The sequence below is a fragment of the Sylvia atricapilla genome, chromosome 1, assembly GCF_009819655.1.
Source record: "Sylvia atricapilla isolate bSylAtr1 chromosome 1, bSylAtr1.pri, whole genome shotgun sequence".
NCBI classification, from domain to species: domain Eukaryota; kingdom Metazoa; phylum Chordata; class Aves; order Passeriformes; family Sylviidae; genus Sylvia; species Sylvia atricapilla.
Genome location: NC_089140.1, coordinates 44638182 through 44664910, shown reverse-complemented (window position 1 = coordinate 44664910; position 26729 = coordinate 44638182). Strand labels below are relative to the sequence as shown.

The following is a 26729-nucleotide window of genomic DNA, read 5'->3' as shown; positions in this document are numbered from 1 at the left end:
AAATAAAGCAAAACCCAGACACCTATACTAGTATTTATCTTCAAAGGGAACAAAAGGTTTACCTAGCAGTCACAGGGACAGCAGAAGAAAGTTAGCAATGACATTTAGACTCAAAGGCTTTGCTTAGAAAGGTCTACTCGAGAGGGGCACACGCCACTGCAACTCATCATTGCATCGTTCACACTTCCATTCGAGCACTCATTCACTGAGACTATGCTTAAAAAAAGGCAGCAGGTCATATAAAAGTTTGGAAGCATCCCTGGCCACAGTTTTTACTTCCATTGTCCTACTTCTGCCCTAACTGAAACAAGATTTGCTTGTCCTCACATGTATTTGTTTTCAGTTGTTAAGGAATCTTCTCATGAAATAGGAATTTGATACCCAAAAAGGAAAAACACTAATACATCACAATTTAGTAAATAGGTGGCTTCTCCCTAGAAGCTTTTATGTCAATTTTCATAATAAATGAAAAGAATAAATAATAAATTTCACCTAAAATTTCTACTCAGCACTACAGAGTTTACTTACCAACCTGTATATTTTCAGAAAAAGACAAAGTAAAGACTAAAGTCCAAATTTTGAAATAATTACAAGAGTAAATTATCTGGTCCAATAAATCTAGTGAAATGTCAAACATTCAGCTAGTGCTGGTCTAAGAAATTTGCTGAAGTTATCAGTACGACACCAAGCTCCGCTTTTTCAAACCCATTTTCTGACTCCAATCACTCTTCTTATGAGGTGGGGCATTAGCAAAGCATAGTTAGGGGTGAATTGTGCTTCACTTAAAAGGTTGATGCCAACACTTTATCAGTATCTTTTGCCTATTTACAAACACTGATACAAAACCAAAACCGTGGCCAGTTTCAGATCCATAAGTATGCAAAATCTAAGTAAGGAAATGTCAGTTTTGGTCAACTGAATGTATCTCATGTTAATCAAATTTTGCTTCAAACACCACAGAAATATGCCTATGGTCAAATGTTGAATGCAAAATTATTTTCTCATTCTTTGACTACTCAGAAATGTGATAAATTTGGAGACACAAGCTAGAATACAAATTGCAATTTACTTTATAGACAGTTTTTCTGTATCAGTGCTATAATTAAGAACAAACACTGTTTGAATTCTTAAACAGCTCTCTAGACACTTTATCCTTTTCTCTATCCACTGAGCTATTTCTTTCACAAACAAGAAAATTGCATTAAAAATACTACTGAAATAATCTCAGAATTTCCATTGTCTCAGCTTCTGTGTTAAAGTAGGTAAGAATAAACCTTATAAGAAATCAACATGCTGTTCTTACCTATTGCATCAGGGCAAAGTCCACTCTCCAGTCTATGCTTCTTGTACAAGTTCTTCAGGACCTTGGCACTTCCAAAACACTTAAAGCGGCTTTTGACATTATTGTAATACCAATCCAGAGACTGGGTCCTTAGGAGTCTAAAACATAAACCACATATTTGGAATGATTCTACAATGAATAAATGTGAGAAAAAAATATTTTAGGCCTCAGATAACAAATCTATTAATTAATGAATACTTTTTTGTTTGTACTTTGCAAGTGTCTGGTATACTAAGGAAAGAAAAAACCCAAGAGGTTAAGCCCTAAGTAAGTTCTTCACATTGCTTAAGGGTTTATTTGGTTTTAGTACTATCAGATGATAGAGAGGTGGTCTCTCCTTTTACACATTATAATGTTCATGCTACAGTCTCTTAAAAAATACAAGAAAGCCTTAGAACAGCACAGGGCTTAAAAATAGCTTTCATTTACACAGATTTATAGATAATATAAGAACATGAGCCCATCAGTGTGCCACAAACCTCCACATCTACATAAAAATACATCACTGCTTTTATCTGGGGAAAACAAGAGTAGACAAAGCCTAATAAAGGATCTCGAAGCAGAATGAACTGCAGTTTGCTTTCTCACTTTCCACAGGAAGCATCACTGACAACAGTAATTCATCTTAACAGACTTGTCCCCAGAGCTCAGACACTTTATGAAGCCATGAGATACTGGCAAACTCTGTATTCTTTTGAGCGTGGCATGTGGCAACTCGCTTCACCTGTTCCTTCAGCAGTGCATGGAGAGAACCTGTGCCATATTCCCAGGCAAAAACAACCTCAGGTGACCACAGGGTAACCCACCATAGACCTGAATGTTTCCTACCTGTTGAGGGTGTCATTGGGGGTATCCTACGGGTCCAGCTATAAATTAAAGCTGATTTATTCTTAACAGCAGGTGTATTTGAACAAAAGGCTATTTGAACAACTTTTATTTGAACAAAAGGCTATTTGAACAAAGGTCAGTGCCCAGTGTCAATATATGAACCCCTAAAGAAATTATGTCACCACCAGGAGGGCCAGACTCTCAGCATTTCCAGTCTTCAACATATTTAGATGATTTAACTCCATGTTTTAAACCCAGGGCCACATGTGAAAAACAATATAAAATGACAGTCCCACTGTCACCTTCGAATTTTCCTTCAGAGACTCTGGACTTTTCTTTGTAAAGTGTAAGCCAAGTGACAATGCACAATTTTTGTTTTGTCACCTACCAACAGACTGGAAATGTAATTCTTACTCAGCACCAAACCTCAGGAGACACTCAGTAACAAACAAACAAACAAACATGCTGAGCCTGGGGCTTCAGCGATGTGTTTTCAGTCTGCATCCAGACTTTCTACATTTCAGTATACTGATAAAAAGGAACATCCACTTAATGAAAAGCAGAACATCATGATAGAGTCCACTTATCTGTCATCACCAGAAAGTGCTTAGTAGCAAACACCAGCAGTGGGAAATTAAAAATAAAAATCAATGAAGCCTAGCGTATTCAAACTGTGAACCCTTAAAGTTACATTAGCTGCTCTACAGAGGACAACTGAAGAAAAAGCTCATAATGGAAGAGAAGTCTATTTTTTTCTGCATTCTGCCTCAGCAAGTAGATGCAGGAGAGATGTTTACGGATATTGTAAGAATATTAGCCCTTTAATATCTATTTGCACAGTAATGTCCCAAGCCTAACTATAGTTCCCAAAAGGCTGATTAGTTCCAATATTCACCATTCTACAAATATCACTAACACATGGCAAAGGCAAAAGTAATTTTTTTTTAAAATCCTTACATGTGGTGCACAGATGACTGATGAAACATGAGTGTCCAAAGCACAAGCAATGGGAAGGATGCCTTGATTTGCCTGTGAAATATAGGATTTCTGAATTGCCATAATATTGCCACCAAGAGATCTGCTATGATGCCTGTCCAAGACCTGACCCATTGACCAGAGCATTGCTGCTACCAGAGTGTTGAATCAGAATGGAGGAAAACTGCTCTCCCAAACCTGCAATTCTTTGGCATTTTGAGAACGTGCCTTCTTTGTGGGCAAGAAACACTTGGTCTCATGTAAACTGCATCAGAATACTGTGTCTTCTGCTTGCTGAATTTCATTCACTTTTGTCCCCTGAGTTTCTACAGAATCTGACCAGGGAAGATTTCAATCAATAGCACAGAGTCGCAATAACTAAGAAGGATAAAACTGCATGACTGGGTTGGAACTGGCTTAGCAGGAGGTATTGACCAGAAAGGATGCTTTTCTGCTCAGTAAATTCAGCTTTCTCCAAGCTGTCCACAAAAAAGTATTGCAGCACCATCACCAATAGAGGACTCACAGCACTGGGAGTCCCCAAATGCATTGTTTTAGACCCTTACTAACTCCCTCAGCATGTTTACCGAGTAACTTCAGCTGCACTAGCTCAAAATTTGTAACCTTGGAAGACAAGTAGACCCAGTTCTTGATATTCAGACAGAGTGACAAGATAAAAAACAGAGAGAGTCACCTATCTTTGAATGCTCTGTGTGAGTTAAGATAGCCAGTTATGAATGCTGACCTAGCAGCTTGGGAAAACAAAAGATGTGATTCATTGCAAGCTTGCTTCCTCATCTTTTTCCCTGTGTCACTATGTTTCTTTGGGTTTGATCAATACTTTTTGTATAAAAGTAGAAAGCTAACAGCACTAGTTTCTTGATGAGGTGAGAATGCTTTGCAACTAAAACAGGTTTTTTAGTTGTAATGATAACATTTTCCGTATGTGAAGTTCGGAAGATTCAAAAGGATAGAGATTATACATCTCAAAGCAACCATGAAAGGAGATGCTTGTCTCTTTGTACTAGTTAATCTGGTGTAAACACAAGGATTTTTTTTTTTAATTTTTTTTTCCTTAGGTTTCCTTGTTGCTGTAGGATTAACACTTTGTGAGTAATCTAATCATCTCATGTTTCCCTCCTATGAGCTGGAGAGCTACCAACACTCCAAATCTATGCCTAGTTCCTGAACATGTTTTATAACAGATTACAATGCCTGCCTCTAAAGCTTTTCAGCCTCTTAACTTTCAAATAAGTCACAATGTCCCTGCTGATTCCTCCTACGGAGAAAGGATTTGAAGAAGAGAGAACTTCTCTTATAGATACTAAAATAAAGGACCCGCTCAAAAGAGAAATAAGAGCATTTTTACCTCATTTCAAAATCCTTTAATGCTGACCTATATTTTAAAGCTGTTTTCTGCAAAAGCGGTCCATGAGTCCAGAATAATGAAAGACTATGACAGTGCTAGCCTTAAATTCTTGGAATGAAACACTTCCCTTATTAGTTTTAACAGAAAGCATGCAAATTCTCTCTGTGAATTAAAAGTTCACACTTAAAGGATATCACTTGTCTGCATTTTAAAGAAGCAGGACTGGCTGAAGCCATTTCTTGCTCTTTCTGTGCAACCAAGACTGTTATGTCTTTATTGATAAATAGCTTTAAACACTAAGGGAATTATTTATGTTATATAATATTGCCATGGATTTGAGTTGTATTTTGATATGCTTTTGACAGAGGACAATACTGTGATTTTAAAATTCTGTCTTACTAGAAAGTGTGAAAGCCAGGAAGATGCTCTTGATTTCACACCAAAACCTGAACAAGTATTATAAAGCCCCTGTCCTTTTTTTAGTGCCACAATGTGTTTGTCTTAATCAAGAATCACCATGAGAAAGGATTAAAATCTTTATAACTTGTTTTCAGTACACTTCTCACCTAAAGTACCCAAAGAGTAAAGTTCTACCACTTCCTTCAGGAAAAAAGTACACCAGCTGTGTTGGGAAATAGGGACAGGAACCACATCCCTCATTATTAGTAATGACCAGAAGACAATCACATGAAAGACATCATTCACACAGTCCTCAAAACACAGGTGATTCTTTAGTGACTGATTTGCCACTTAAATTATTTTTTCTTCTAAAAAGTTGAGAGGTTTTACTTGGTCTAAAGGCAATATGGAGCTTCTGCAAGAACCTTTCTCTAAAAGGTAGTACAAATTTAACACATATGACCTTAATCTCTATTCATTATACAAGCTGGGCTACAAAGAAGTGTTTTATAACAACATTTTTTCCATTTCTTCATTTTTTTATCAACTTTGAGGGAAGTTTCCCCCCCCCCAAGATGAACTAGTCTCTTAATGAGCTGCAGTCTAGTTTCTGCAAGTCAGGAGGTGCTTCCTGAAATTTTACAAACACATCATTTGTCAGGGTGAACACACAATCACTTGGATTTTCCGTGCTACTGACTTTCACTGGATAATGATGCCTCCTTTTTCAGCTTTTCATAGCTGTGTTATCTTCCATAGTTTTGTGCCAACACTCAGGCCAGCAAACTATTCTAGTCCCTCAAATGCCATGCTGTGTTTCTCCTGCTGTGCCCATGACCTGCTACAACATCCAGCCTCAGGTCACTCGAGATCTGCATTCAACAAGTGATTAGTTTCACTTAGGAATGGAGCTGCTTTACAATTCTCGGACGTTTTTACTTTTGCAGATGTGAATTTTTTAAAATGAAGAAAATTTAAAAGGCCAATCAAGCCCATCTCTGAAATACAGGACTATGCACAGGTCAGAACTGCTGCTCTGTGGGGAGGCTTCAAAGCACAGCATAATCACATCAAACTTAAGAAATATTAGAAATGCAAATTGTCAGTGGAAAAGCAACATCAATGTTTAGTTTTCACTCTTTGAAAGCATTCCCTGGGCTCATTGAACTACCTGGAGATTCAGCCAGGAGTGAAGTGATGGAGGGGGTGGGAGCCAGGAGAAGGTGGACTATTGAGCTCTGTCAGAGCTGGGACACCAGGGGACAGGACTCCCCCAGAGCAGACCTGCCTAGCCAGATCTGGGCTGGAGACAGAGCCATGCTGCAGTTAAACATTGCTGCCTTTAACTCTGATGCTCCCCCACAGATGGGTGACTGCTGCAGCAGGACTGGCATCCTTGAAGCCTTGGCCCCTCCTGGTGAGCTGCACATCCATCTCCCTCTGGCTGCATTAGTGGCATGCTATGCATCATTGGTTGGGAAACTCCAGCTAACACAGACCAAGCCGTGACAGGCACGATGCCTGTCACAGCCTCCCCTCCACCATGGGCTCTCTCCCTGTACTGACTCACACGCAATACGAAGCTCAAGGCCTTTGTTTCCATTTCCCAGCACAAAGTGGCCTCAACCTGGTGCCCAAAGAAACAATTAAGATTTAACCTGTCACTTCTAATTTACTAGTTTTGGAGTAAAATTGCTTCAAACTCAACATCTTGAACTATTGTTACTCTGCCAATAGCAATATTTGCTTTTTCCTTTGGCCTGATGCTTTAGAGCTCGTAACGTACTGCTTTTTATAAATCATTGAATTAAAGGTTTTCAGTTCCTTTCAGTTTCAGTGAAATCAAACTTACTTCCAGGTTCACCTTCATTCCCATCAGGATGAATCATTATATCACAAAACCACTACACACATGAATATCCTACCAAAGCTCAGTTCTCTAAAAATCAGACTTAAAAACCTACATATATTGAGAAAGTTCAGCATCCTGGAGCCCTGAACAGGAACTTTGGCCAAGCCCATGTTGTTTGAAGAGGGCACTGCTCTGATTGTTTTGCATTTATCCTGTGCTTATGAAAGGTAGTTATTCACACAGAAAAAACAACTCCTAATCATTTATCCCAGCAGACCATTATTAATTCCCAAGTCTCAAGTTGAAATGCAATTTATTTTCTTCTTGATGGCATTCTGCAGGTCACCTATCTCTCAAGAAGTGCTGTTCCAGAAAATTTCTTCCTCCAATTATCCACAGCAGAGGGCTGCACCCAGATTACACTGTGACAGGTCAAAGCACAGCACACTGAGCCATGCAGGTGTGTCACAGGAAAGGCCACAGCAGGGCACAACTAATTCATTGCTCTGCAGTCAGCAAAATCCACGTAACAGCAGAGGGGAGACTCTCTTGAGCCAAAGCATCTAGCCCAGAATGAAAACTGTCAATCCCACTGAAAACATCATCTGTCTTTCTCACAAGTGGAACAAAACAATTGTCTATGTCCCTCACAGTGAAATCATGACTTTCCTGTGCAGTAGACGTGAACCTGGCCCAGTAACTGCACTGCAGGCTCCAGTGAATTATAGATTAATTATTCAGTGAGCTCAACCAACAAGACAGTACCACAGAGGGCATTTCCTTAAAAAAAACACATCCTCCTAACCATTGACAGGGAAGTTTGCTGCTCCAGTTTGGGTTTTTGAATTTCAACACGGAGCAACATACAAGAAATAACAAATTAAGGTCAGCAGAGAGAAAACAAAGATTTGTTTGCTTACAAAAGACAGCAGAATGTGCAACCCTCAAATTTGGTTACTGTCTCCTTTACCTTTGAAATCAGCAGTCAAGAATTTGGAGAAGGAAAACAGAGAAGGTTTTACACAGAAAACCTACATATACTTCATGAATGGAAGAAAGACAAACTTGTAACAAGTTGACCTAATGCTGGTTACTGAGGGAAGTATTAAAACCTCTACTACCCTGACCCTTTAAATCAAGTCTCAGTGCCTTTCCAAAAGGACATGACAAGGATTGCTCACAGCAACATGTGCCAAAGTGCAGGAATCACTTCCTTGTTATGAAGCAGGCCACAGTAAGTGATTACTGGTTCATAAGATAATAAGTCATACTAGCTGAAATAAAAGGCTCACCTGGCCTTGTACTCTGTGTCTGGCCATTGGAAATGACATGGAAGAGATGACAGGAAAGGTCCAAGTAAGCAGAGATTGACTTCAGCACACTCAGCACTGGTCAGTTCAGGATTCTGTGCTTGACATTACAACAAAGCCTCAAAAGACACAAACGGTTGGGCTTATGTTCCATAAATTTGACTATACTTCACCTGAGTCTAGGCATATTTCTGGCCCACTCAAGGCTCTCTGACAATCAGACTCTGCAGCTACTTGCCATATAGGGATGCTTTGCCTTTCTTCACCTTAACATCTACCTCCTAATTTTCTGGATGCCCCATACATGCCCTGACAGGAAATGCTGCAGCAAAGCTGTCTAACACCAGCATGCAAAACTGGGGAAAAAAGCTTTAGTGGAAATACAAGCATTGTAGAACAGCTGAGGAAAAACAGCAAGTAATGTCCTGCTTTCAAAACGAATTAAACTTCATGTAGAATCACATTTCTCTCTACTGGGTAACATTTCAAAACTCACTAAAAAAGGAGAAATATCTTGAATATATGGTATGCAAAATCCACTAAAAACCCTTTCTCCATTCACAGGCAGTTCTCTCTACCATAGGTTTTTGACTCATATGCTCAGTGGTAGACTGATGTAATCTAATCTATGTCAAAATAAACCATGAGATTGCTGATCCTTAAACACAACATTCAATTATTGGACAGGAATCAGTATGTAAAAATCAGGTCTCAAGCATGTACCTCTAACAGCCTTTCTGAAAACTAGAATGGAGAAGATACAGTGCCCCTCTTCTAAGAAAATCACAGACTAAGCCCACGTTTTATTAAATAAAAGAAAAAAAGAGAAAGATTGATTGATATTTGTAATCTTTGTGCTAGTCTTTCCTCCAGTAGGAAAACAGACACAAGAGTAGAACCTGTCAGCATTTAACTGAGCTATTTTGCCCTGTATTTTCCCTGTGAGGCTGTAGGTCAGGATGTCCTGGCTCACAAATAAATGTATATTTGACATATTAACATGACTTGCTGCTCACAGAAAGCATGTTTTGTTTTAGGGTAACCCAAGTGAAATACAGATTTTGCAGCAGTTAATAAAGTCAATTTTTAAAAACAAGAGTTTTCAAACCCAGCGCTTCACTGTAATTTAGCTGACTATAAACTCCAGGGGTGACAACATGATTGTGGAGCATTAACAGCAGTTAAAGCAGCGACCTAAGAAGGGGCAGGACCTCTCTTCAGGCATCTACCAGCAGTAAAAGATGTAAGAGGCCACATCCAATACAGCTCCTGACATTATCTCAGCAAGAGCTAATAAAATTTTGCCATAACAACATGCTTATAAGGATGTTTGTCATGTCTTACAGTCATTAGTGAATGTTTTTTCCCCATTTTTGCCTTGTAAAGTGAGCCTCAGTTAACTGATATTTATTTGTTTAGAGCTGACTTGTGAACTGTAAAGTTCAAAAGGCTGCATTGCAGGGGAGCTTGCAATACAAGTTACTGCTGCTTTCAAGCCACTCTGGCAGAGCCCTAAGCCATGAAAGAAACTGGTGTTCCCCCTGCCCCCAAACATTATGAGCTATACCCCTGTCACTCTCAGCAGATATACAGGCAGCCTGTTCAGACTGCTGATGCTGCAGGGCTCCCCAGCCATCCACCGATGTTTTCCCATCCTAATGTTAAAAGGTTTTCGTAACATTTAAGCCGAACCTTCCTTGTTTCTATTTAAACAAGACAGTATAAGACATTTGCTCTTTTTTTTAAATTTTTTTTTTAAAGGCTAACGAATCCTGTTTCATCCCAGATTGTGTTTTCTAGTCATCTAATCATTCCCACTGTTTCTTCCCCTGGGATGAGTAAGAAAATACCCAAGTGGTCTGTATTGTTCTTTAAACACAGATCTAGAATGGATAATCTGAGGCCATAGCAGCGCTCTTTCATGAAAGCCAAATATAACTGTGAGGATGTGACTCTGCACAGCACAGCCCCAGTGGATGACATCCCACACTGAGATATACCACACCGATCCTGAATCTGGGCTACACAATGCTGTGTGCCACACGTCCCTCAAAGTCTTGCTGAGATTTGTGCTGAGACTTCTTTAGAAAGAAAGAGCTGATCAAACTAAGCGAAGACTATTTTCAATCCACCTTTTCTTTAAATTGATAATTACATGGATGACACTTTCTTAAATGAGGTTTAAAGTGTCTCTATCTGGCATTTAGCTGTTACACCTTGTTACTGATCAGCAAATAACTCTGTCACATAAGAGAACCATGAAGCCTGTCCTTCACAAGAAGCCTTATGATCATATCCATAACACTACCAACTCCACTTGCACAAAAAGCCCAGTTCTCTTCATTTGACTCCTACTTTCACTTCTGGGTTGGCGTGTAATAATCCCCAGATGTTACTGCAGCCACATTAGGTCATTCAGTGGCCAAAACTGGTCTGTAGCCCTCATCACCACACACGTGGAACACACAAATGGAATGAGAGGACTTGCTCCCTTCTTTTTCTCAGCCTCTCTACATGTTTCATTCAATGCCTGGAATTTTTATCTCACCACACTGCCAAGTATTTCCCTCTTAAGCCTTTCATTATAACTCTGATCTTTACACAGTCCATTAATACTACCTGTCAACCCAGAAGAAAATTAAGTAACCACTGGATATTTGAAACTGAATGGAAACAAGTCCAAATCCCTCTGCAAAAGCTGGAACACTCAGACACTGCACAAATGAAACATTCCACATATTCACTTCAAAGTGCTCTTTTCAGGATACACTCCTGACATTTGTATAAGATTCATGGAATTTATTTCAAGGCACAAAAATCATAAAAATAAAAAAATATTACCAATGAAACAAATATTCCCCCTTAAGTAATTTCACCCAGAAATTTAATTTAATGTAAAATTTTTGTTTCTTTTCTTTTGGCCACCTGAATTTGCAATAAAATACATTTTCAATATCGCAGTATTTTTCAAAGGAAAGGAATTTTATATCCTGGCCATCTGGTACCAGATACTTTTATAGGCAAATCTTAAGAATTCATCAATACTGCATCACTGGTAAATTTATGACACTCGCAGGCACACAACATGCTCAAGCAAAATGCAAATAAACATGAATCAAAACAAGTTATTACAGCTACACTGAACACACATATATTGGCTGTCCCTGTCATATTTGTTTCTACTTGCTACAATGCATCAGTCTAATTTTTATTTCAGATTTCTGAAAGAAGACACGGAAAAAGAAAAAAATCCACACTGACAGTACCTCAAAATGAATGCTTCCTGCTGCTTTTCTTAAGAAACAATAACAGCAACAGATACTCATAAATTCTCAATTGGAGAGACATTTGTTTCCTGCTGTGCTAATACTACAAATTTATCCTTTGCACCTACCCACTGAAGTGAAGGAAAATTCATACGGAAACCTTATGTAAATAAACTTCCAAATGCAGCGAGCAACATCAAAACACCCTCAGGAACATCTGCTCATTGAACTTTGCATTCATGTTACTGAAACAAAAGTTATTTATAGTCAAAATACAACTGAATATAAACAGTTACGAATAAATGCACCATTCACCCACATGAGAAATGTTTTCCATAACTGCAGCAGATATCAAACGAAACTACAGAGCATAAAGGCACTTTGATTAGTTACTCAAATTACCTAAGTGAAGGCTTTTCTTTCTGTAAACTTCATTTTTAATCCACAGATTCTTGAAAAACAGCTGAAGAACAACAAAAGTAAGGTTGATGAAGCATAAAAATTTTCACAAAAGAGATACAAACTCTGCTCCATCAGAAAAAAATACCAGAGGATAAACCATGCAAATTAATTCTGTAATCCTGATTAGAAAAATACGCAGGGCTTTTAATATAGAGCTCAAGAACACCAAAAAGACAACAATCCTCTGCTTGAAGGTCTGTTTCTGTTCTTACATTTTGAGAAAATGGTGAACAAACAGCTGTGAAATGCCAGCAAAGATGAGAAGATTCCTCACCACGCAAAACCAATGAGAAAGCTGGGCTCATGGCAAGATTATTTAGAAAAGAAAGAAAAAAAAAAGTGAAAAATAATTTTAAAAAATACTTGCTGGAGATCGAAGAGATACAACTTCAGTTCCTATCTTTTGTACTGGTTACCTCACCCCACAAGCCCAACTTCTGCTGGAGCAGGCTGCACTGCTTTTTTCCAGGAGCTGTGCACACAGTGACACCACCACCTCTCTGGGAGAAGACATACTTGTCACTTTGCAGCTCCACAAGCACACAATAGCTTAAGAAACACGCTGGAGGCACTGCTGTGTTATCCAGCAGGAGCATGACACCTCCAAATCCTCCCATGCAGGTCCCTAGCTGGGAGGTGTAAGCAAAGCATTGCCTCGCTACCCACCCACCCATTGCGGTAAGAGGAAGAATGAGATGGAGTGATATCACACTCCCCAGAGAACAAACTACCCAGACAAGGTTCAGGTGTTTATCCAGCAGTTGCAAGGAGATAACCTTGAACTACAGTGAAAAACGGGCTAGAAGTAGGACAGCTGTCCAGCCCCAGGAGGTGGGCTTAGTCAGTCACTGCACCTCAGCAATTCCTCCCAAATGGACAAAGGGCAACCCATCAGAGAGTATCTGATGTTGTGCAATAGACTCTACTGCTGCGTGCACATGAGCATCCCAAGCATCCCGTATGAGCGTCCTATGTTACTTACCACTCCATTTTTGCTTTTCTATCTGTTGTGCTACTTATTCATGCAGCTTGCTGATTAAGCCTTTAAAACACACACGGCACGACTGTTGGGAGTTTTTTTTTTCTTTTCTAATAATTTGTTTTGTCAAACTGACTCCACAGCCACTGCATTTAAAATGGTGAGGCCTTCCCGGTTGCACAGAAAATATTTTTAGTTAGAAGCTTTATTGTGCAAGCTGTCTAGCAGTCTGACAAAAGCTAAATTCCAGCTTACAGCTGAAAACTGTAGGAAAAATTCCAAAGCCTTTATAAATTATACAAATGAGACTTTAATCCCAGCTGGCCTCACTAACAGGGGCTCTACATCTGGGCACACATACAAATGTACTTTCATATGGATTTTCAGTTATTTGAATAATGAAAAAATAAAAAAAAACCCACCCAAAACCCAACCCCAAATCTCTGGTTTTATAAATGCTTGTATCAGAGTAATAAAAAACCAAGCACAGATTAGCCAGACTGTCAGAGAAATACAGCTGTTTCTCAAAACTGTTCCTGCTTCTGGGTAAAACTGATCAGCTGTCCAGAGGATTCACTTCCCTAACTGCAGAAATCTTCAAAGCCATACAATCCTCCTGCCTTCTCCAAGGCAAGCTTATTCTCATCTGTACAAGGCAGGGGGTATCCGCATAGGGCACCCAGTTGACAAGATGCATTTGTGCATGATATCAGCAAGTTTGATCAACCAAGAAAAATGGGAGGAACTAAAAGAATCAGTGTAAGAACAGGAGGGATGGAAACAAGGGGAGCTGCAAAGCTACCCTGGTCATGCACATGTTGATGCCAGCATGCAGCGTGCCTTTGAGTCCCCTGGTGCCAGCCTTCAGCTGCTGGCAGTGAATGGAGCACAAACATCAAAGTCCTCCTGAGCTACATCCACAAGGCTCAGCTGAGAAGAGCCCCTGCTTCACTCACACTGCAGACTGAGAATTTCTGAGTTCCATCAAACTGCAATTAGTATCTGCTAGATAAAGGATTTATGTTACTTGACCTAGACATCTCTTCCTGCTTTAACTGCAAAAGGTATCACTACCACAGCTTTTCATGTTTGATTAAGGTAAACCCACAGAGGTCGTTTTGAAGAATAAGGAAATCAAGTTATTTCTAACATTTTTCCAAACATGTTGCTTAAGCCCAAAGTGAAATAAAGGGATTTAATGCAGAAGTGCTGCATAGAGACATTCGTGTAGTTTCACCTGGTGGTGGCAGAGGAGATCCCATTGCAATAACAGGAGGTATCTTGGGCATCCCTTCTGTGTGTGGTGACCACAGGGAAAGATGGGGCCAACAGAACTCATTTCTAATTTCTGAGACATCGTTTACTCTCACCTCTCTTCAAAGGAGACAGAATTTAAGCCAATTCTGAAGCAGAACTCCTCTCACAGAGAAGGGAAACTTGACAGCAGTTTTTGGGGAAGCAATCCTAACTACTAGGATCACCATGAGCAGGCTGATGATAGTCTGAACTACCAGCTGCTAATATGGCTCATGATACAGGCTTCCAAATGGCTGCTGAGCCCCAGTGGGTTGGAGACAGAGAGATATGTCTGTCTATCCTCTACATCTAAGGTAGATGCCTTAAAAGCATGAAAATCTTCCTTCTCTCTGCACATATGCAGTACTTTAGTGAGTTACTGTGGGTAATTCATGTTGCTCCTGCCCCTTCTTCTTGCCGTTCTTCTTCCTTTCCTTAGGGCCATGTGAAGGTAGGATAAATGATTTGCTTGCACAACTGAAGACAAATTTGCAGAGTATACTAGGGCAGGCAGGCAGAAGGCAATACATTAAAAATGTTCCCAGTGTCGGTTCATTACCAAACTGACCTTCTTTTAGGAGGTCAGACTACAAGAACTCACCAGGCCAGCAGAACCAGGGACATGAAATGTCCAATATACATAATCCTTAAATTTTATCCCACAGAGGGTGCAATTCTGCACTTGCCCTGTTACAAAGACAGTGCAGGTGCTAAAATAATTTCTATTACACAAATACCCATGAGAAAATAATTAAATGATCATTTTTAGAAGATGTTTTTTATGGATTGGGCACACATATTTTCAACCAAAACAGTTAAAATTATTTTGGACACAGAAAAGCATGAAAAGAATTGTATAATTGAGACACAGAACAGATTAGCCTTAAACATGACAGATTAATCTATACAGAGTCAGATGGATACATTAAATCTGGTAACTGTGTAAAGAAAAATGAAAAGATAAAACCAGTTATCTCTTCTAGATATGAAACAAATACTGACTATTCAAGGGTGTTTACCCTCCACTTTTCCTTTAGATATGATGAACTCCCATTAAAAAAAATATTCTTTCTCATTTCCTTCATAAGTTCATTTTTGAAAAGGAATACAGACCTCAGGAGTAAAAACACCAGGGAAGGAGAGAAACACAAAAATCAGAAAAAAACCCCACCTGACTTTGACTTTCAAGATGGCAAAAAAAAAGTCATTCTTCTCAACCAGTCCCCCAAAATAAGAGGCTGTATTAATGTAAAGTATCTAGAGTCTCTATTTACTTTCAGCATGTTAAGGAAAATAGTAAAAGGATCTACATGGACATTTGTCTCCTAGAATGAATCATACCTCGAATAATGACAGGTTAGTAGTGCTGCTTTAAAATATTTGGGTATTATACATCTAATCCATCTCAATACTATTAAGTAACACAATCTGAGATAATAATAACAAATACTCTGCAAGCTGCAACAATGGGATTACTTATTAAGTATACCAAAATCAAAAACACAGGTAGTGAAAAGGGATTTTCCAAAAAATGTCTAGAAACAGAGTTAAAAACACGAACTTCTTTAATAAATAGTAACCAAAGTATTTTTGCAGGTCAGAGCCAGCTACTAATCCTGTGATATAACCCATGATCCAACCACTAATATTTTTAGAGATTAACTCTGTAAGGGAAAAAGTGCAACAGTTCTATGGTAAGTGAAGCAGCCAGTAAAACTACTTTACATAGATCTTATTTTTATGTGATATTTTATATAATTTTTTACTGCTCTTTACAACCAATAAGAATATACAGTATACCACAAGCTATTTGAAACTTACTACCTCACTGACAATAATGCCATTATTTTAAAGCAATTAAGATCTTCAAAAGGCAGCCAACTAAAATCTCAAGTAGTAAATACAAGAAAGGACCAAATAGCCTTTAAACTCACTGAGGCACCAAAAGACTTCCAGTTACTTTGGAAATCAATGTTTAGAAAGGAATGCAGACATCTTGATTCTAGGGCTTGTGTTTTCCACTCAAGGTGACCCCTCTCTAGTTCTGAGCCAATAAACATTTGTCTGAAAGCTCTATTATAATATCTGCAATTTGTTCAAAATAGATGTTTTAGATTAAATGTTTGTGTTGAGATGCTTAGATGCTTGTGAAGAGAAAAGGTAACCAACACTCCCAAAGTCTTTACACATGAACAACTGTGAGCGAGATCAAAGGGTCGTATAAGGCAGTGTGACAATGCATGCAATCTTCTTCCAAATCCACTAGACAAGCAGCATATCTGAACTTGGAAACAGCCCACAGCCAAGGATTTTGCAGGTTTTTTTGTTAAGATATACGTCAAGAATTATTGATGGCTGAATATATGACAGCAGATGCAAATCTTGAAAACTGATCATCTGCATTAGGCCTACTTAGCACTGCTTCTGTTCCAACAGCTTCACTGCTGTGCTCTGAAATGTATCAGAGCAATAAGACATTCCTATTTTACAGCCAAGGAGCCACAAACACATACCATGTGTCCCAGCAAACTCCTGCAATACAAATCCCTTCATGCAAGCCTGTGTGCCCTGTGGCCCAAACACTGCCTTTATTCTCAAAGGATTGGGGATGACACAGAAAAAGCTCCATGCCCACAGGCTCCAAGCCCTACAGGCTTCTGTAAGGTTCCTCATGCTGCCTCGTTCAGAAAACTCCATCATTCCTCAAGACAACAGTTATCAATGGGCAATGTAGTCCAGGAATATTTTTGGTTAGTATGATCAAAAAGGCTACATTTCCCAAGACACTGCAGTAGCAGGGGTCAGGTCAACTAGCTGAATGCTTTTATAGTTGCCTTTTTATAAACAAGACCATCACTCCAAGTTTGGGCTTATTGAAAATTACTGAATCCTAGGCAAAAGGAAAGCTCCATAAAGAAGGAAATTTCAGAAGAAAAGGGTATTGTCTTCTCTCCTGATACCACCCTTGGATCTAATGTTACCTCTTAAAAGCTTTCATAATAGTCTTCTATCCTGTTGGAAAATAATACTTGCAGAAATTTCTGTGTATCATTGATATCCAAAAGTGTCTGCCACTGTGGCAGCAAAAATATGTTGCAGCAGCCCTCTTATTAGAGGGTAAAATGAGTCAAGGCACAGACTTTTTGTTAAACACAGCATAAAAAGGGTCCTCGTTTATTCCTCTTCAAGCTTAGTCATCTTAACTCCAACTATTCACCAACTCTGGCTGCAGCAAGTTCCTACTGTAGGTTTCCCTTGAAGCTTCTGACTGCTGGCTATTTCCTGCTGAACTATGACTGCAGGTATCAGTTTGCAGACTCTGACTGCAGGCTTTTACCCAGTTAGACTATGGCTGCAGGTTCCATCAACAGGCTCTGACTGCAGACCCAGACTGACCTCACAGCAGTCATTCTTTCTCCCCAGGACCCTGCTACATGATTCTCTCCTTCATGTCCATCAAGATCCCTCCTCCAAACTGATCCTCCCCTTACCAGCTCACCCTTATCTCACTCATCCCTATAGGATATAGCTGTCACTCATCCGGGCAAGGCTGTATTGGTTAATTAACACAGCTGTTACTAATCAGGGGTGAGGTCACCTGTATTCTCTTCTCCTACAAAATATACTTTGAAAATTAACACCAGGACTCTGCTTTGACCTTTCTATTACCCTGTGAATTCAGAACAAATCAGCCACTAGTAAGTCATTGGCCAATACCTGGGGACATGAGGCTAGCAAATCACCGCAAAAAACCAAGCGATGGTACTGACACTGTCATTTCAGACAATTCAGTACAGAAAAGAGCTGGAATATCCAGCTCCACTCTAAACATTCTTTTCCAGACACCCAACTATGAGCTGTGAGGCACAGGGAGGAAGCACATGGACGCATAGCACAATACACATGTGTATGCTGCGCAGCACCACAGGACTGCAGCAGCTCGACACACGCTACTCTGCAGCTACAGAAGACTTATTAAAGACTCACCAAACCAAACTACTGCAGCCATTATCACAACACTTCTGCTGGGTTATGTTCAAGTTGCCCATCACTCAGGGCCTGAACTTAGTGGTTACTGAGCACAATGACAAAACTTAATTGGTAGAGGACCGAAGTTTTTCATGGGGGATTTAATATCTGTTAACCAAACCTCTGACAACAAAGGAGCGGTATGTTACTGCCTTTGAATTTGAGTCACTTCAGTAGGAGGACAGGGAGGATGAAGAGAATATGGAAAGATTTTTCCAACACTGAGTCTTCAAACACATCATCACCCAATTTGTATGAATGCCAGCCACTGTTTTTGGCAGACTAAATGATGTCTTGTTGTATTCCACAGCCAATTTGTTGACTCTAATTAGGAATTTGGGAATAGAGTAACAAGGAAAGATAAATAAAAAATCAGAGTGCACAGTGCCAGTTACTATAGTGAGACACACACTCTTTCATTATTTTTTTGATGTAGCTGTACATAGGCTGTATCCAGCTGCTTCTTTAAAACCAGACGTAAGTAGTTCCACAGAACAGAATATTGTTTACATTGGAAAAGACGTCTAAGATCATTAAGTCAACCTGTTAAACTAACACTGCCAAATCCATCACTACACCATATCCTTAATTGCCCCATCTTCAGGGATGGTGATTCACCCACCTCCCTGGACAACCTCTTTTCAGGGAGTCCTAGAGAGTGATAAAGTTTTCTCTCAACCTCCTTTTCTCCAGGGTAAGCAACCCCAGCTCCCTCAGTCTCTCTTCATGAGACTTGTGCTCCAGACCCTTCCCCAGCTCTGTTGCCCTTCTTTGGACACATTCCAATACCTCAAAGCATTAAGCAAGGAAAAGACAAGCGGCACACTTGCCTTTTCTTTTATTCTGTTGTGCCCAAGTTTTTTCAGGGATATTTAGGCACAAATTTCCATCAGGTGGAATATTTTCTGGGGTTTGCTATACACTGTTCACAATCCTTTCCTCCACAAACAGGTCTTTTGTGGCCTTATGCCACATTTCTCCTATTTGAGAGAAAATAATTTTGTTCACAGCCAGAAAACTAATAGTTAATCATCTTTCTTCATCCATATAGCTGGACGTAGGGGGACTGATGCTGCCTGCAAATGGGCCATTTTGGCTGAAGGGGAAGAAGCAGCTGACCTCACATAATTTCCTTAGCTGGCCATTGCTTCAATGAATAAACTTTCACTGGCAGCTATGACTCTCCTGAGGTTTTCCCAAAGCTCTGCCTAACTGAGCTCAGCCAGCATTTGACTAAGCAGGAGCCACAGCTAGCTCCATGATCTGTCACGGATCCATGGAGGCTTCTGTTTCTCTCTGAGTGTCAGGTGTATGACCTGGGTACCACTCCTCTTTGTGAGCTGTGGCTAGAGAGCCGCTGAAGAGAAGCGAGGTCCACCCCATTTATGTATTACAGGTAGCACATGCCTCATACAGGAGAACACAAAATCAAGTCTTAGTCTTAGCCCTTCTCCAGGTGTTTCTTGAAGAGCATTTTGAAACCTCTGTTCCCTTTACAGACAAAGGGAGTATGGGATGGCAATCATAGAATATGAATCAATGCACCTAAAAAAGATGGATGAAGCACTTTGGTATGAACATCCACCCCAAAAGAGTTTCTGACCAACTTAACCGCAGTCAATACTGACATTTAGACCTTCCCCAATGTCCTGCAACATCTCCTCTTCACTGTCTCCATTGCCTAACACCAAAATACTCTGACAGGTGCAAATATATAAAAGGAACAACCCTCCCTGCTTCCACCACTGCCTCTCCTCTACTCTTAAAAGTCACGTTTTTTTGTTTTTGGTAAGGACAGCTGCTATCACAGCTTTTGTTGCTGTCTGAGTGCCGAGAACTTGAAGTGGCACAGGTGGCTGTAAGACACCCATTGGTGTTGAATCAATTTTTCATAATTTCTTTCTCAGCAAGAGCAAATATATCCTAAACAGCTGCCTTTTACAGAAAAGGAGGGTGAGCCAAAAATTTGCAATGGCTTTGGTAAGAACTGCCATTAAAATTTCACAGATCGAGGCTAGAGTGCTTACACAGAATTGATGAGCACATGAAAAACCACAAAGAAGGCACAAGTAATAAGAAGTTCAATCATACTTTTTATAGAAATATTTCAAATTTGTATTTTGAAAATATTGTATCTTCCTACTGAAAGATTATGGATAACTAACTCAGGATAGTCAGCCCTGAATATTGTCTGCTAAGATATTTGCAACTCTTTCAGGAAGAGAGTTTCCAAGGGGCATATTTCACAGAATCATATAATTGTAGAGGTTGGACAACACCTCTAAGATCATTGAGTCCAACCATTACATCAAAACATTAAATTCTGCATGGTTACAGAAGATTAGATACAGAACACTCACAAACCTTGAGCAATTAAAGAGGCTATATAATTACTGTGTGCAGAGCTTTTCTCTCTTCTAAACTTTGTCTTCATCCTCTCCTCATAACTCTGTTAGTACCGCAGACTTGCTGGCAAAGCAGCAGCACTTCAGCCAGGGGCAGGCTAGCCCATTCACTGGGAGCTGCACTCAGCTCACTGGATGAGCTCACAGATATTTGGCATGTCTGGCAGGTTGTCCAGCAGGTGACTGGCAGTGGCTAGTGTACAGCAAGCAGGCAGTGATCAGATGGTCCATCTGAACAGGTAGCCTGCCTATTTTGGCTGTCAAACCTACACTCCAGTCCAACATGTGCAACAGCCCTGGCTGAGCTGCCAGCCAGCCAGGTTACCAACACAGCAGCAGCTGTGGTCTTGAGCTGGGTAGAAGAGAGTGATCACAAAGCAGTACTGGAGTAATAACAAAGGTAGTAGATGCAACCCCAACAAACATGTGCTTGTTGTACATCTCTGTTCTAAAAGATCTAGGGCAAGCCATAAAAGCCATAAATATTCACTATTTGTCAGTGTCACCACAAGTTATTGTTATGTATTAGAGCTATTGCAAAAGATGGGAATATAACAAGCATTTATTCCCCTAAGGAGCAAAAAAGGTGAGTGCCACAAACAATCACCTGAGTATTGAAAAATTTTTGCATGCCTCTATGTTCCTGTTCTAAAAACTCTGGTAATACATTAAAACCTTTGCTTTTTTTGAGCGATGATAAAGAAAATGGATTACATGTGCAAACAAGATCCAGAAGTTTTATTCAAGGAGTGAAGAAACCTGTTTTGAAAGATCTGCATTACCTTCTGCACATCTTGGGATTCCCTTGAACTCCTGACTCATGTTGATGCTTCTGCCAGGACCTATTTTCAGCCCTCACAGCAGGACTAGCAAGGTCTAAATGATGGCCAGGTGTCATGGTAAAAGTTTAATACAGATTCTGAAGGTGAAGTGTCCTCCCTCAAAACAAAATTCCTGTTTGAAGTCTTACTTCTGTGCATTACACCCACTTTGCCAAATTCACATCAACACTTTAGTCAACTAACACTCCAAGCCTAGCAAAACCCTACTATAATTAAATGCCGCCTCCCACCTTGGCTTCAACAGCTGATTCTTTTGTGTCTGCCAATACTTCTAGCTCTTGTTTGGCATTTACTGATACTCTCCTTACCTATCAAGAATCAAACAAAATTTAAAATGCTGATTATCTGATTATAAAACTTTTTCCTCACTTTAGGATAACTTAAATCTTTTCACCGAACGCTTAAGCTCTTTGGCAATTGTCAGCAGCTTGCTGGTGACACTTGGTGTGCTGGCGTGAGAGTTAACTGGGGGTGGCCAAGGAAACTGGCCACCCATCACTCACATCAGATTGCCTAACTCTCCTGCTGGAACAGGATGTCCCCCACTGCTAGCATGTTGGTAGTGATCTTGAGAAATGCAGGACAAAAAGTCTACAGAAGGTAGCAAAGAACAAAAGAAATTTTTTGTAAGTGTAGCTCAAGCTGAAAGGATAAAATGCCACCAAAATTTTCTTCCTCATTCCTTTGAGAGAAAGGTGGATTGACTGCACTTGGTGCAGTACTGAATCTGCCAACTAACATGTTCAAAATATCATACAAGTTTATGTATTTCAGAAGGCTACATAGAATTAGTGTCTTTGACAAGCTTGATCAGAAGAATTCACTGTGGATACTTGCAGGAAAAGAGCTATCATGGGAAACAGTGTGCACATCTATTTGGTTAAACAAGAGGTCAGAGAGGAGTATCACAGAGACAGGTCAATGATTGCCTCAGTTCATTAAATGTCATTTCCATGCTTTCTGTCAAAGTTCAGCCAGACAGTTCAGAGTAGTATTAGGACCATTATCATTTCCTGGTGTTTGGTAGAAAGTGATTTGTAGTAACAGCTTCTGAAATTAATTTCTAAATTGTCAGCTGACTCACTTGTGTAGTTTGCCAGGCACTTGTCATTTCAATAGTCATTAACAGATAAACCAAAAATACAGTGGCTGGACTTTAAAGATAAAAACTGTGGTTCTTGTTTATATATGCAGACCCAAGGAAGGTTAACGAGTCATAGACAAACAGTATTTAAAACAAGAAATGTTCTGTGTTAGACAGCCCTCTGCCCCAGACACCAAAAGACATGAAACATAATATTAAAGGGGCTTATTCCTAACACATACCTTAGGATTAAGAAGCATGACCACAAGATGGCACACACCCTTATCTTGCATATTTGAGTTAGCCCTAGAATGCTTTTGCAGACTAATTTGATATCAGATAAAGGGAGAGATGAAGGATTAAGTAAAATTTTGTAAGGAGAGTATAAAAGACAACATTAAGTAGTCTTTTTTTCTGTTCCACTTACTGCATTTTCATTGCAATTAGAATTTAAGACTGTGCTAGTTTACAGAACTTATATATAGGTAAAAAGAAAATATTGAATTTGGAGTAAGGATGATTGCTCTACTGATGAAAAATTTCAAAGCATTTGTTCTAAAAATCCTTCTTTCAACAGGTAAATCTCTGTTATGTAGACGAGGAGACACTTGGAAATAAACCTACAAGATTTCTGTAGAATAGAAATCATATCTCTTCAGTCCTACAGATTAAAATATATTTCTAATACCAAAGTTCTTCATGTTTTATTATTCCCAAAGCTTGGCTGTTTGAAATAGACGGGTCAGCTTAATTTTTGGAGATAGCTCAGGATTATGCCCAAAATGAGCAGATATATTTCTTCATTAGAAAGTACCATAAAATCTCAGAATTTAAAAATACTTCAATAAAAAACTACATACAGGCTTATCCTCTTTATTCTACATCTACATCTTTCTTAGCATCAACACTATTTCATATTTATCTTGGTGTCAACATGATCAGAACTTCATTCTTGAAACTGCATATATTCCTCTGCCTCAGTGTCTGTGAGAAGACACTGCCATAAGGTGTAAAAGCCACTAAAAACTTTTACTGGAGCCCTTGATAAGTAATAATGCACAAAAAGCTCTTGCAGAAGAAGGGAAAGTGACCACTAAATCACAAATTCCAAAAGCTGCCAGTAATGCAAGTACCAGAAAGGGACATTCTCAAGAAAACATGTTGAAATCTATGTTAGGTGGCAAAAAATATTTAAAAAGGCACTTAGACCTGCAATGGAGGTACAAGGCTATTCAGCACTCTGTAGCAGTATCAGTAACCCAGAAATAAAGAATGGTGGCTATCCTTAGCTTTCAGTACAAGAAGATCTAATGAATTCTTTATCACTTATCACAGCACATCCATTTACTAATCCTTCACTAACAGTAACACAGTTTCTCATTTTAGGAATAAGATAGACAAAATGCAAGCTGGTGTTTGATGCTGACTTTTCTGTTTCAAACCATGTTGCTTTTGTACCAGAGTAATGTTGCTTGTCCTCCCTTAGTCTCAGGTGCACCACTTCTCCTCCACTGTTATTTCAGACTTGTTCCCTTTCTTTTTACTGCCATTAGACCCGAGTTCCCCCGAGGACTCCAGTTACCAACTCGGCCCAACAGAGACAGAGCTGCTGCCTGTGTACCAGGGCTCTTCACTGTCAGATGCCAACTAGCCCAGGGCCTGCAGAATCAGTGGAGTCTCTGCCTTCAGGAAAACTCACCTACTACACATAATTGATGCACAGCCCCTGGAAGCCCAGGCTCATGGATGCTCAGGCTTAACTCACCTAACTCACCTCAGTGCTTCCGATGGATCAGCTGTCCCAAACCCAGGCAAAACACAAGCAGGCCCACCAGGAAAAAAAACCAAAGAACTCCAGCAGATACTTTCTGTCCCTTAACATTCTCCAGACCTGGAGTACCATGCAGTGACAAAAGATTCTTCCTTTTTCTAAGTAAATTCCTAATTTCTAGGTAAGGCATCAGATAAATCAACTTCATGCTTTTTTTCAGCATCCGAAACATACAGAGTCCTTCAGTAGCATCAACACAAGCATTCCCAAATAGCCTGGTCATTTAGGACTCACATTTAAATCCTACAGAAATACTAAAGGGACAGAGATATTGAAAGGAAGGAAAAGACTTGCGTTTAAATTAGCATCCTCAAACAATGATGCACAAAAAGGGAAATCCCATCTCAGTTTCTTGATCTGTGTGCTAACAGGCACAAGTACATTCTTCTTCATGTGGCTGATTTGTAAGTGTGTGGTGATGAAGCTGAAAGGGGCACAGATCCATTGCTCACATCCATGCATCTGCACCAAACAGAACAATACATCACCAACTGCAGCAGCACTGATGGTCATTAAGACACAGGGAAAAAGGAAATTCATGCTCCTTCCATCTATTACTCCTTCCTCCACCTATTACCACTTATTACCGAGGCATCTGGCACTTGCCAAAAAACATGTCGCAACAGATGCTAACAAAGAGAGTAATCAGAGAAGCTTGTACCAGCATGTGACCCTCTAGCTCATACACGTTGTGTTGCCTCTACAGAAGACTGGTCAAGTCACTCACCAGCTCCATATTACTGCTGCTGGAACAGGGGGACGGATGGGAAGACAAGCAAATCTACTACAAATGAGTTAGGCAGAGTTTTTATCAAATGACTCATGGTAACAAGTGAATAACAGGGATTATGAAAGTACAGACACTGTTGCATGAGGCCATTCATATGACTTGTGCTCCCCAGTGATGCAAGATGTAAATGAATTGAGGACTATTGGCAGTGTACAATTCCTATTTTGCTGCCTACGGTACAATTTAGAGGTAGATTCCAGAGACAGGCTGAGCCAGAGATAAAAAGTGACATGAGGCAGCTGGGAAAGAAAGAGAAATAGACTCAACTGATGTTTTTTTTGCACTTCTTCACCCCCAGAGAAATGGAAACAAACTGATCGCTAAAGGCTTATCAAATGGGGCTTATTCTTCCAGTGATACTGCTTGCTCCCCTGGAGAAGCAGAGAACTTTTCTGCATGACTAAGGCTGTCTGGAAGCCCTGCTCCTCAGAGCCACACACAAATTACTTGACACTAAGGAGCATCTCTCTCCACTGCCCAGACATGGGCTGGCATGAATGTCAGCTGAAACACTGGCAGGACTTTTCAGAGACCCCAAGGTAACTATATACAAGCCTGAATTGCTGTTATTCCTCCTAATACTCCAGCAATTAAATGGGATGAAGTCCTAGGCTCCTTCACCAGGATTTAGGGGCTAACATGCCAGAACATCATTTAGTTTGTACAAGAGAACACCAATGTTGACAAAATCCAAGGCTTTTGCAGCACTTTGATCTGTGGATCCACAAGCTTTCTGTGTGAATGTCTGTTGGGGAAGATGAATCAGGGAAACCTTATAAATATGATTGCATAGCAAAAGATTCTGAAAATATGAAATCTATAATCGAAATAGAAATGAAAGCTTACTTTGAGTTGTAGGATACTGAGTCTTAGTTACTAGAAGAAAGTAGACCTGAAAACAATAGCCTAGCTAGCTGAAGAAGAATCTCTTTTGATTGAACAATACCTTTCTGCTGGCTAAGGGATCCAAAGGTCAATGTAGAAGCCTAAGAGTAGTTTTTAGAGTTTAAAATATAACACAGTATGGTAATATAGTAGTTCTTATAGGCTGTATGCAAATTCCATAGGATTTTGTGTCTTATATTGGTTGGTCACTGTAAATTAGAATATTCATCACAAAAGGAGATATAATGTATTGTAACAAGGACCTCTCTCTCTTACCTCTTTTCTTAACTCTTCCTCTTCCCCCTACTCTTGCTCTCTCTTGCTCTCTTCCCCCTGTGCTCTGACGCCTGTCACCTTGCTCTCTCGCTCCCTTCTCTCTTAGCTCTCACCCTGCTGTTCTTTCTCCCTCTCTCTTTGGGACTCCCTTCAGCTGAGGCTGGTGGCTGAAGGCAAGGCCCTTTTACCCAGGACCCTTGCAATAAAACCACGTGTTCTAGAATATCGTAGGTCAGCAGAATTCCTTGTCCCTGCTGTCCACGGATTCACCTACAAATGTCCAAGTCTTATGTCCATTTCACAGATGGAATAAAAGTGCTAAGCACAGGGAGGAGTGGTTCAATAGTAGTTAAAATCTCTTTTGCATGGGGCACACAGGTGAAATGGTCACTCACTGATCACATCAATGGAGTAAATCACCACAAACCCTCAGGATTTCAATACATGTCTGCTGTCAGTCCACTTGACTTGAATTTCTCAAATCTGGCAAAACCAAGTTCCTTCAAAAT

At 39.9% G+C, this 26729-nt stretch overlaps 1 protein-coding gene across 6 annotated transcripts in view; it reads right to left on the bottom strand.

Annotated features, from left to right (window-relative positions):
* Positions 1-26729, bottom strand: part of MYRIP (myosin VIIA and Rab interacting protein) — a 208773-nt gene that overhangs the window by 51827 nt on the left and 130217 nt on the right. For all 6 annotated transcript variants that reach the window (XM_066321254.1, XM_066321216.1, XM_066321246.1 and 3 more), the window contains exon 4: positions 1304-1440. In XM_066321254.1, coding sequence (XP_066177351.1) covers positions 1304-1440 — 137 coding nt within the window. The remainder of the gene's footprint in view (positions 1-1303; positions 1441-26729) is intronic.